Source organism: Tachyglossus aculeatus, chromosome 8, assembly GCF_015852505.1.
Source record: "Tachyglossus aculeatus isolate mTacAcu1 chromosome 8, mTacAcu1.pri, whole genome shotgun sequence".
In the NCBI taxonomy this organism is placed as follows: domain Eukaryota; kingdom Metazoa; phylum Chordata; class Mammalia; order Monotremata; family Tachyglossidae; genus Tachyglossus; species Tachyglossus aculeatus.
Genome location: NC_052073.1, coordinates 7,704,658 through 7,717,522, shown reverse-complemented (window position 1 = coordinate 7,717,522; position 12,865 = coordinate 7,704,658). Strand labels below are relative to the sequence as shown.

General features: G+C 46.5%; 1 protein-coding gene across 11 annotated transcripts in view; it reads left to right on the top strand.

Annotated features, from left to right (window-relative positions):
- Positions 1-12,865, top strand: part of ZMYND8 (zinc finger MYND-type containing 8) — a 132,112-nt gene that overhangs the window by 50,271 nt on the left and 68,976 nt on the right. For all 11 annotated transcript variants that reach the window (XM_038749920.1, XM_038749924.1, XM_038749921.1 and 8 more), the window contains exons 4-8: positions 1,321-1,539; positions 8,873-8,986; positions 10,118-10,210; positions 11,011-11,098; positions 11,845-11,900. In XM_038749920.1, coding sequence (XP_038605848.1) covers positions 1,321-1,539; positions 8,873-8,986; positions 10,118-10,210; positions 11,011-11,098; positions 11,845-11,900 — 570 coding nt within the window. The remainder of the gene's footprint in view (positions 1-1,320; positions 1,540-8,872; positions 8,987-10,117; positions 10,211-11,010; positions 11,099-11,844; positions 11,901-12,865) is intronic.

Genomic DNA, 12,865 nt, shown 5'->3' with positions numbered 1-12,865 from the left:
GATTAGTTAACAAGCATCTGCTAAGTACTCTGGGACTTTGAATGTAAAAGACTATTGTAAAGCAAAACATTTGTAGTATTATTACTATTGTTATGGAATAACTAGTCCCCGCTGCGTTACAACCGGTGGCTGTGAGCCTAGATCTGTTCACCTGCAGCATGGAAATGTGAAACTAGGGATCCCACGCTACTAGAAATCGGTGTTGTGAAAGAGATGCACAGGGAAATGTGAAATTAGGCTTTCGATGCTACCAGAAATAAGTACTCTGAAAAACCTGTGAAGCGCTGTCTGATCAATCCCTTTCACCATTTTAAGATGTTCTTCCTAAATGAAAACTGTAGGCAAATGCAGGGGCCAGCTCTGAACACTAACAAATGGTTTTGTTAAGCGCTTACTATGTGCCAAGCCCTGTTCTAAGCTGGGGGTAGATGCAGGGTTACCAGGTTGGGCCCAGTCCCTGTCCCACAAAGGGCTCACAGTCTTAATCCCCATTTTACCATTGAGATAACTGAGGCATAGAGATATGAAGTGACTTGCCCAGGATCACACAGCAGACAAGCGGCAGAGCTGGGATTAGAACCCAGGTCCTTCTGACTCTAACCCAGCTTCTCACAAAGTCACTTAAAGTGTTAATCAACCGATTCATTCATTCAGTTGTATTTATTGAGCGCATACTGTGTAATAATAATAATAATAATAATGTTGGCATTTGTTAAGCGCTTACTATGTGCAAAGCACTGTTCTAAGCGCTGGGGGGGGTACAAAGTGATCAGGTTGCCCCGTGTGGGGTTCACAGTCTTAATCCCCATTTTACAGATGAGATAACTGAGGCTCAGAGAAGTTAAGTGACTTGCCCAAGGTCACACAGCAGACGTGGTGGAGTCGGGATTCGCACCCATGACCTCTGACTCCAAAGCGCGGGCTGTTTCCTTTGAGCCACGCTGCTTCTCACTGAACTAAGCGCTTGGGAAGTACAAGTTGGCAACATATAGAGACGGTCCCGACCCAACAACGGGCTCACAGTCTAGAAGTCTAGAAGACCTATAAGTACAAACTGTAGGCAGACCACTGTACTAAACGCTTGGGAGAGTAGAATATAATTGAGTTGGTAGACATATCCGGCCCAGAGGGAGCTTACAGTCAAGAGGGCCCTAACCCTAATTCAGAAGGCCCGCCTCTGTCTTAGTAACGGGGTGAAACTCATCTTAGGAAATGATCTCTGTAAAGTACTGTGCTTTGTATTTTTTTTTTTGCTGAAATCACTTTTGAAAATGCAAATTTGTTTTGAAACCAAACCTGTCTCTCTTGCCTACATTTCAGTCAGAACTAAGACACGGTCCGTTTTACTATATGAAGCAGCCACTCACCACAGACCCTGTTGATGTTGTACCACAGGATGGACGGAATGATTTCTATTGCTGGGTTTGTCACCGAGAAGGCCAAGTTCTCTGCTGTGAGCTCTGTCCTCGGGTTTATCATGCTAAGTGTCTGAAACTGACAGCGGAGCCAGAGGGGGATTGGTTTTGCCCAGAATGTGAGGTTAGTTCCCAATGAAAAGCCTTCCCCCGTGCCCAGCACCTTCGTTTTTGGACTCTTCAGATCTGGGGGCGGCGGGGTGGGGAGGCCGGGTGGGCTCTCGTCCTCCAACCAAGATGCCCACGTCGCTCTCTCGTCGCCTTTGACCGCCCGCCTCACCATTTGGAAGAAGGACGACGGAGTCTGCGGGATGTAGTGGATGGAGCGCGGGCCCGGAGTCAGAAGGCCATGGGTTCTAATCCCGGCTCCGCCACTTGTCTGCTGTGGAAACTCGGGAAAGTCCCTTCAATTCTCTGGGCCGCAGTTCCCTCATCATCATCAATCGTTTTTATTGAGCGCTTACTATGTGCAGAGCACTGTACTAAGCGCCTGGGAAGTACAAATTGGCAACATATAGAGACAGTCCCTACCCAACAGTGGGCTCACAGTCTAAAAGGGGGAGACAGAGAACAAAACCAAACATACTAACAAAATAAAATAAATAGAATAGATATGTACAAATAAATAAATAAATAAATAGAGTAAAAAAAATATGTACAAACATATATACATATGTGGAATGTGGGGATTGAGACCATGAGCCCCATGTGGGATAAGGACCGTGTCCAATCCGATTTGCTTGTACCGACCCCAGGGCTTAGTACAGAGAAGCAGCTGTGGCTTAGTGGAAAGATCATGGGCTTTGGAGTCAGAGGTCATGGGTTCGAATCCCAGCTCTGCCACTTGTCAGCTGTGTGACTTTGGGCAAGTCACTTAACTTCCCTGGGCCTCAGTTCCCTCATCTGTAAAATGGGGACTAAGACTGTGAACCCCATGGGGGACAACCTGATAACCTTGTATCTTCCCCAGCGCTTAGAACAGTGCTTTGCACATAGTAAGCGCTTAACAAATACCATTATTATTATTATTATTATTATTATTATTATTATTATTATTACAGAGCCTGGCACACAGTAAGCTCTTAACAAGTACCACAGTTGTTAACTGTTCCCTCATCACCCTGTGAGCCCGCTGTTGGGTAGGGACCATCTCTATATGGTGCCAACTTGTACTTCTCAAGCGCTTAGTACAGTGCTGCACACAGTAAGCGCTCAATAAATACGATTGAATGAATGAATGTCCTCAGAGTTCACTCACCCTTTATCCCTCCATCATCATCATCATCATCAATCGTATTTATTGAGCGCTTACTATGTGCAGAGCACTGTACTAAGCGCTTGGGAAGTACAAATTGGCAACATATAGAGACAGTCCCTACCCAACAGTGGGCTCACCGTCTAAAAGGTCGGTACCCATCCCGCTCCGTCGGCCCCGGGGGGCGAAGGCTGGCGGGAAGAGGGGGACCCCCGGCCCCGCTCCAGCGCTTAGAACAGTGCTTTGGACATAGTAAGCGCTTGACAAATACCAACATTTCCCTACGTGGGAACCACGGCTCCCCGATGCTCCATATTTTAAGAAGTTATTAATTATAATAATGATTATTATTCAAGATAAACTCAAGTCCGCTTACCTTGACAATTTCCTGCAGTGTTTTCTGGTGATTTTTGTGCTCCATCTGCTGGTAGACCAGGGTACCGGGTAGCCACAACTGTTCCTGTTGGATTTATTGAGCGCTTACTGTGTACAAAGCACTGTACTAAGCGCTTGGGAGAGTATAATATAACAGCAGACAGATACATTCCTGCCCACAACGAGCTCACAGGCTAGAGGAGGAAACAGACATTAATATAAATAGAAAAATATATAAATAAATTGCAGATGTATACGTGTAAAACACTAGGGAAGATGGCCTCCGGCTTCCTTAATAGAAATTGTGGTATTTGCTAATAATAATCGTAATTATGGTACTTGTTAAGCACTTACTAACACTGGGGAAGCATTGGAAAGAGCACGGGCTTTGGAGTCAGAGGTCGTGGGTTCGAGTGCCGACTCCGCCACATGTGCGCTGTGTGACCTTGGGCAAGTCAGTTAACTTCTCTGGGCCTCAGTTCCCTCATCTGTAAAATGGGGATTAAGACTGTGAGCCCCACGTGGGACAACTTGATCAACTTGTATCCCCCCCAGCGCTTAGAACAGTGCTCTGCACATAGTAAGCGCTTAACAAATGCCATTATTATTATTACTACGTGCCAAGCACTGAGGTAGATACAGCAAATCCAGTCAGACACAGTCCATGCCCCACCTGAGGCTCACAACCTTAATCCCCATTTTACAGATGAGGGAACTGAATCCCAGGGAAGTGGCAGAGCCGGGATTAGAACCCGGGTCCTCCTGACTCCCAGCCCTTCCCACTAGGCCATGCTGCTTCGGCTAAGCGCTTACTATGTGTCAAGTACTGCTCTAAGCACTGGGGAAGGTAGAAGGTGACAGTCACTGTCCTAAACAGGCTCACGTCTAAGTAGGAAGGAGAACAGGTACTGAACCCCCATTTTACTATCGAACCCCCATTTTACAGATGAGATAACTGAGGCACAGAGGAGTTAAGCCACTCACCCAAGTCCACACAGCAGGCATGTGGCAGAGCCGGGATTAGAACCCAGGTCCTCTGACTCCTAGGCCTCTTTTCTTTCCTCTAGGTCACGCTGATTGAGGAAGATAAATGGAATAGACACCCCAGGTGTTACTATTAAATGTGAGCTGTCACCAGGATTCTAAAATAATTCAGATTCAGTGCTTAAGCTACTATGACAGCGCCTTTTCTTTAATGACACAGTGGGAAAAGCCACATTAAAAAAGGATAGACTTTTCTAATCCACTGATTTCATCATCAGTGGCATTTACTGAGCTTTTACTCTGTGTAGAGCACTCTACTAATCGCTTGGGAGAGTACAATGCAACAGAGTTGGTAGACTCACTCCCTGCCCACAGTGAGCATACAGTCCAGAGGGAGAGACGGATATTAAGTAAATAATTGAGATTGACATTTGTTGTCTGAGCGGGTACCCCAAGGTGATTTCTAGGTAGAGAGGTCCTGTCCCAGCACCCCTTTGTTTTCTCCTCCAGAAGTTTAAATCTGGAGCTGACAATCAATCAATCAATCAATCGTATTTATTGAGCGCTTACTGTGTGCACAGCACTGTACTAAGCGCTTGGGAAGTACAAGTTGGCAACATACAGAGACAGTCCCTACCCAACAGTGGGCTCACAGTCTAAAAGGGGGAGGCAGAGAACAAAACCAAACATACTAACAAAATAAAATAAATAGAATAGATATGTACAAGTAAAATAAATAAATAAATAGACTAATAAATATGTACAAACATATATACATGTGCCAAAGGGTTGTTGACTTACAAAACTCCACCTTCCTGGGGGAAATGGAGGGGGAGCATTCTTATTTGGGAATAGCATCAGGGTCCCTAAATACCTGAAGACAGGTCAGGAAAGCCCAAGTGCCTTGGACTAAATCCCACAGGAAGCCGAGAGGTAGTGCCAGAAACCTGCCGGGACTGCAGTTTAGATGGGCCAACCCCCTGCTTCCGATTCATTCTGCTGTAATAATAATTGTGGTATTTATTAAGCACTTACTCTGTGCCAGGCACTGTACTAAGTACTGGGGTGGATACAAGCAAATCAGGTTGGAAACAGTCCCTAATCCCACACAGGCTCACGGTCTTAATCCGCATTTGACAGAGGAGGGAACTGAGGCCCAGAGAAGTGAAATGACATGCCTAAGGTCACACAGCAGACAAGGGGCGGAGCTGGGATCAGAACCCATGACCTTCTGTCTCCTGGGTCTGTGCTGTAGCCACGAGGCCATGCTGCTTCTCTCCGGGCCCTGCCCTCCCACTAGAGCAGAGCTGAAGGCCTCGGGCTGTAGGTCAGTCAGTCAGCATTTATTGAGCGCTTACTGTGGGCAGAGCACTGTAATGAGCACTTGAGAGAGTACAATATAACAGTAGGTCTGCCTCTTTAGGAAGAGTGGGCCCAGGCCTCATTTCAGAATGATGCTCCCAAGCACAGGGCGGGGGTTTCTGGCCCGTGGGAGGCGGCTTGGTCGGAAGTTCCCAGGGAACAATGGCATGTGTGTTGGGAAAAAAAAAAAAAGTCACCCAGCCTGGGGAGTGGTAGGTCCGGCCCCCCCACCCCGGGAGTCATAATGATGACTGTGGTATTTGTTAAGCGCTTACTATGTGCCAAGCACTGAGCACTGTTCTGAGCGCTGGGGCAGAATACAAGCAAATCGGGTTGGACACAGTCCCTGTCCCATATCAGGCTCACAGTCTTCATTCCCATTTTACAGATAAGGGAACTGAGGCCCAAAGAAGTGAAGTGGCTTGCCCAGCAGATGAGTGGCAGAGCCAGGATCAGAACCCATGACCTTCTGACTCCTGGGTCTGTGCTCTAATAATAATAATGTTGGCATTTGTTAAGCGCTTACTATGTGCAAAGCACTGTTCTAAGCGCTGGGGGGGATACAAAGTGATCAGGTTGTCCCATGTGGGGTTCACAGTCTTAATCCCCATTTTACAGATGAGGTAACTGAGGCTCAGAGAGGTTAAGTGACTTGCCCAAGGTCACACAGCAGACATGTGTCGGAGTCGGGATTCGAACCCATGACCTCTGACTCCAAAGCCCGTGCTCTTTCCACTGAGCCACGCTGCTTCTCTAGCCACTAGGCCATGCTTCTTCTGTAGGCGTGACCCACCCACATGATAGTGTAAAACTTAAGCTGAGAGAGGAAAATTCTCCGGAAGGTGATCTGTTCCCAAAGTTTTTGTTTTATTTTAAATGGTATCTGTTAAGTGCTTACTATGTACCAGGTGCTGCTGTAAGTCCTGGGGTAGATTTGCGGTGATAGTACAGCGCTCTGCACACAGTAAGCGTTTAATAAATATGACTGAATGAATCAGGTTGGACACAGTCCCTGCCCCACGTGGGATTCACGGTCTAAATCCCCATTTTCCAGATGAGGACCAGTGAAATGACTTGCTCAAGGTCACCCAGCAGACGAGTGGCGGAGCCGGGATTAGAAGCCAGGTCCTTGGCCCCCACCCTATCCACTAGGCCACACTGTTTCTGCTCAGCATGATGGATGATGGCCCACCCCCTGTTCCCTAGAAGCAGATTGCCAACTTGTACTTCCCAAGCGCTTAGTACAGTGCTCTGCACACAGTAAGCGCTCAATAAATATGATTGAGTGAATGAAGGACAGTTGGTGTAAAGAGTAAAGACGGGCCATTTTCTAGGTCAGGCAGCTATTTGCTGTGAGTTCTGGGTCACCCTGACTTGTTCCCTCCATCTCTCACACCCCCTGGGATCCCGCTCCCTTTGCTCTTCCCATCTCTCCCCACCCCACAGCACTTATGTCCGTATCTGTCATTTTTATGGACTGTGAGCCCGTTGTTGGGTAGGAATTGTCTCTATCTGTTGCCAAATTGTTCTTTCCAAGCACTTAGTACAGTGCTCAGTAAATACAATTGAATGAATGAATGACTGCTATCTGGGTCACCCTCCAGCCTTCCCAAGGGCCCTTTAAAATGTGGAGCCCCAGGGGTGGGAATAAAGGTAGCAAGATTCAACCCGGAGAAAATTTGGAACCACTTTCTCCCCATCAAGAGGGCAAAGATGCTTCCTATTGTCACCAGTTGTGTTCTCTGAGGATCCCAGAATCCTCAGGGGATCAAGGACTGAACTGTAAGCTGATCTGATAATTGTGGTATTTGTTAAAGCGCTCTACCAAGCACTGGTGCAGATACAAGATAATCAGGTCATTCATTCATTCAATTGTATTTATTGAGCGCTTACTGTGTGCAGAGCACTTGGGAAGTACAAGTCGGCAACATACAGAGACGGTCCCTACCCAACAACGGGCTCACAGTCTAGAAGGGGGAGATAGACAACAAAACAACACATGGAGACAGGTGAAGCACAGTCCTTGTCCCACATGGAGCTCAAGTCTGAGTAGGAGGGAGAACAGGTGGTGAACCCCCATTTTACAGTTGAGGAAACAGGCGCAGAGAAGTGACGCGACCTGCCCAAGGTCACACAGCAGGGAAGTGGCAGAGGCGGACCATTGGTAGAAGAGAAAACTATATTCCTTCAACTGAGGCTGAGGTAGTTTGTGTCCTCGTAGACAGTCTTCCCTACTGCTGCCCAGCGTCTACCTTTTTTATTTATTTTTTAATGGTATTTAAACACTTACTACATGCAAGGCACTGTTCTAAGTGCTGGGATAGATAGGTTACGAGGTAATCAGATTGGACACAGTCTGTTTCCCGCATGGGGCTCACAGTCTACAGATGAGGTAGCTGAGACCCAGAGAATGATAATAATAATGATGGTATTTGTTAAGCGCTTACTATGTGCCAAGCACTGTTCTGAGTGCTGGGGTAGATACAAGGTAATCAGGTTGTCCCACGTGGGGTTCACCGTCTTCATCCCTATTTTACAGATGAGGTAACTGAGGCACAGAGAAGCAAAGTGGCTTGCCCAAGGTCACACAGCAGACAGGTAGCGGAGCCGGGATTAGAACCCAGCTCCTCCTGAGTACCAGGCACGTGCTCTATCCACTAGTCCAGGCAGCCAGGCTCAGCCTTTTCACTCTGTTGCACGCCTCCTTGTAGTTTAGAGATTCCATCAGGAAGTCTGTAGGTTTTGTTGTCTGAAACACGCAAGAAAGGAGACAGAGAGCTTCGCGCCTCAAGAATGATGGTATTATCGCGCTGCCATGCAGCTCCCCGCCTTCTCAAGTGGCCCCTCTCTGTTGATGAATGAGGAGAAATGAGTCGCCACCGACAATCCTTGGCAGAAAATGAACAGCTTCTGAGGTAGTGTTTCCTTTCGTCAGTGACTGGAGTGAACAGCTTAATGCCCAGACTACCAAGCCCTCCTGGCAAATAGAAGTTGAGGGCAAATCATTTGCAACTCTCCGTCTCTCCAAGGAGACCCATAAGGATGATGTTCATCCTAAACCCAGTCCTGAAGCCAAGGGAAAATCAGAAGACTCCGGTTGGCTCTTCCCCATCCAACCTTCTCCGTTGGTCTTCCAAATTAAAAGGAAGATCTGGACGGTGAAGCCTTACAGAGTACAAAGTGGTTACTTGAGTAGGGTCTGAGTTGCAGTCGTCTTGGTGGTAGAAGTGACCTTCGTTATCCAGATGCAACCTCTTCGATTGGCTGTCGTTACCTGACAGCCCCGTCACCTCCCGTCGAGGTTATCGCCGTCACTCCGAATCTTGGAGATGCGACGTCGAAACCCGCCACTGGCAGAAGGGGCAAGATGTGCCAGCGTTTTCTGTGGATGTGCAGTTACTGAAAAGATACCGAAAATCGTGGCAAAATTGGTGTGAACGTGTCTTGCTAATTGAACATCTGTGTAATCTTTACTTTTTAGAAAATTACTGTAGCAGAATGCATCGAGACGCAGAGCAAAGCTATGACAATGCTCACCATTGAACAGTTATCCTACCTGCTCAAGTTTGCACTACAGAAAATGAAGCAGCCAGGGGTAAGAAAAACAGCTCCCAGCAGTAGGGGGTTAAAAGGGTGTCATGGTGTTGGTTTGCATTTTATTCACCCTTTGTAGGCCTTAGGTTCCAGGCAACGGCTGGAACTGGTTGTGACTTCAATCCCTTGCCATGGGAGGACAGAATCGGACTATGGGTAATTGAGCTCTGCCATGAAGTAGTGGGTCGTTTGGTGTTTGGGAGACAAGGAAGCTTCAAGGTAGCATGGCTGAGAATAATCTTTTTTTAAATGGTATTTGTCAAGTGCTTACTTTGTGTCAAGTATTGTTTTAAATGCTGGGGTAGATACAGGTTAATCAGGGCAGACACAGTACCCTGTGGGGTTCACAGTCTAAGTAGGAGGAAGAACAGGTATTAACCATCCCCACCCTCTCATTTTACCGATGAAGTAACTGAGGCACAGAAAAAATAAGTGCCTTGCCCAAAGTCACACAGCAATCAGGTGGCAGAGCCTGGATTAGAACCCAGGTCCTCTAATACCCTGGCCCGGGCTCTTTCCGCTAAGCCATGCGGCTCTATTTATCCCAGCACTTGTAGTTGGCACAGAGTTAATTGCTTAACAAATGCCAGGACAATAATAATGATGGTGATCATTATTGCGGCCATTTAAACAGCGGGTTCTAGGAAGCAATTTCTTCCCCAGGTAAGTCTGGCTCTAGAGAGCAAATCCCTCTGAAGGTAGAGGGGAGGATGCAGTCAGTTCATCTGTGGTATTTATTGAGTGCCTAGTGTGTTCAGAGCACTGTACTAGGTGCTTGCGAGAAGACAATAGATAGAAGACACCATACCTGCCTTCCTGGACCTTGCAATGCCGCTTCGAAAACTGTGGGTCCCATCATCTCCATAGAGCAGAGGAGGGGTCCTTTATTCAGGAAGCAGCACAGCCTTTGGGCCCCATAATTAGAGAAGATAAAGCAAAATCAGCAGAGGGAAGTATATGCTTCTTCCAGAGGTAATCTGGCTTTATTCCTTATTAAATCATGCTCTTTCAGTACATTCTGTTCTAAGTAGATGTCCCAGGAAGGAGGAGTGGGGCGAAACCTCACAATTCAGGCTCATGAAGCAGTAGTAGAGCAGTGATGTTTTCCCTTTTTATCTTTTCTTTCCTCCAGACAGAGCCATTTCAAAAACCAGTGTCACTGGATCAGCACCCAGATTATGCAGAATACATCTTTCATCCAATGGATCTTTGTACGTTAGAAAAGGTTGGTTCTCGGCCGGGATCGCCGACCACGTCAGTTATTCGGTCGTATTTATCGAGCGTTTACCGTGTGCGGAGCGCTTGGGAGAATACAGTATAGCAGAATTGGTGGACATATTCCCTGACCACAAAGAGCATCCAGTCTAGAGATTCATTCACTCATTCATCCGTATTTATTGAGCACTTAATGAGTGCAGAGCACTGTACTAAGACTCGGGAGAGTATAATATAACAATAACACAGTCCCTGCCCACTATGAGCTTACAGTCTAGAAGAATAGTGATATATTGTTAAGTGCACTAGAGCCAAATGTCAGAGGGACAAGGGGATCAAATAAAGAGAGAAGAGCCAACCGCTTCCTTTGACCATGGATGTGTGCACACATGCACATAACACAGATGCACACATTCCAACCTCCACAGGGGCAGCGGACAAATTTCTGCACATTAGCTTCCCCCAAACAGAAAATGAAATGAATTTTAGGGTGCTTTTCTGCTTGCTTGCTAACTGCACCTATTTCATGCGATTAGTAAAATACTTCACAAAGTCCCTTCTGACAAGACAGCCTCATTTTTCCTTTTCCAAAACAAGAGCATCTCAGGCAATGAGGAACAGAAATGGACTGACACCTTCTCATTGGAATACAGATGCAGATTTTAAAAAAATATTTACCAGCAGCTGTGCAATTAATTAGAGCAACGAGTCCTTCACACAGAAACACACAGGGGGAGGGGGGAAAGGGAGGAAAACCGCAGTGCATCTGTGCTGTTTCCAGAGAGATTGATGCTGTTTTTTCCTTTTCAGAATGTTAAAAAGAAAATGTATGGTTGCACTGAAGCTTTTTTGGCCGATGCCAAATGGATTTTGCACAACTGCATCATTTACAACGGGGGTTAGTGTCTGTCTGAAGTCGAACGTGCTCCGTCGAGAAGTATTTAAAAATGAGATTGGGTTGTTTTAGTTTTAGATATTTGAGTAGAGAACCGATACGCTGTCACATTAGCCATTCTGGTGCCCAAGTAAATAGAATGTGTGCTTTGGGTAGGGGCGGGAGGGGTAAGTCCCATCTCTATCCAGAGCGGAGCTGAAATACGTGTCACCTCTGTGGAAGAGATAGCTTTAAACTGTGGAACTTATATTCAGGAGCGGGACTCACAACCAGTTTATATGCATTCCACAGTTCACCTCAGGAGAACAGGATTGGCACTAAATCCGTTAATTATTGAGCACTTACTGTGTGCAGAGCACTGTACTAACTACTTGGGAGAGTACACTGTAACGAAGTTGGTTGGGCTGCCTACAAGGAGTTTACAGTTCAGTTTTACGGTCTAAAGTTGCACTGCACCTTAATTCGCTCCCTGAAAGATTGTCCCAGATGGAGAGTTCCAGGTTAGTGCTAGGGAAGAGTAATCCAGCTGTATTTACCTTTCCTAGTGTTGATTCCTAAAACATTTTGGAAAGACAGGAAGTCATGGATAGACTGTTGGACAGATGAGGAAAGTGGGGTACGCTTATCCCCGATTCCTCTGGGTTGCTAGGGGGAGAGAGATTAGCCACCCCACTCCACGAAGAAGCTTCGGCCCTTTTTTATAGACAAAATCCGTTTTAATTAATCATGCTGTCATCTTGTATCCTCAGGAAATCACAAATTGACACAAACGGCAAAAGTAATAATTAAAATCTGTGAACATGAGGTACGTCTCTCGTTGAACCAACTGCATCTAGTTTTGACTGTGGCGGGGGTACGCGTGACCCTAGGATCTTTCTGAGCCTAATCCCGAGCTAGATCATTTTTTCTAGATTTGTCACCTTACACACACGGTCGTTTGGGTTGAGGGGAGTCCTCCGTATAATGTTAGCGGTGTTCCGAAGTCCTGAAGGATTGGTTGGATGCATGCGGAGGAAGAGGGGAAACTGAACCGTACTACTCTCCCAAATGCTTAGTACAGTGCTCTGCCCAAAGGAAGCGCTCGGTAAATGCCACTGATCAACTGACTGAACTGGAAAATTTTGATAATGAGCCAAGAGGGGATTTGGGGAGGGATTTGAGACCCAGTAGGGGTAATATCCTGCACTAATGCACTAAGGAAGCAGCGTGGCTTAGTGGGAAGAGCACGGGTTTGGGAGTCAGAGGACGTGGTTTCTAATCCCGGCTCCTTCACTTGTCTGCTGTGTGATCTGGGGGAAGTCAATTAACTTCTCTCTGCCCCGTCACCTCATCTGTAAAACGGGGTTTAAAAGTGTGTGCCCCACGTGGGACAACCTGATTACGCTGTATCTACCCAAGTGCTTACAGCAGTGCTTAGCATATAGTATACCATAATTCATTCATTCATTCATTCATTCAATTGTATTTATTGAGTGCTTACTGTGTACAGAGCACTGTACTAAGCACTTGGAAAGTACAAGTTGTCAACACATAGAGACAGTCCCTACCTGACAACAGGCTCACAGTCTAGAAGGGACTAATCATCTACTAAGTACTAAGTGCTTGGGAGAGTACAGTGTAACAGTATTAGACAGATTCCCTACCCACATTGAGTGTACAGTCTAGAGGAACCTCCAGGTGGTGTCTACCAACAATATTGTACTTTCTCAATCAATCAGTGGTATTTATTGAGTGCCTACTGTGCGTAGAGGACTGTACTAAGTTATTGGG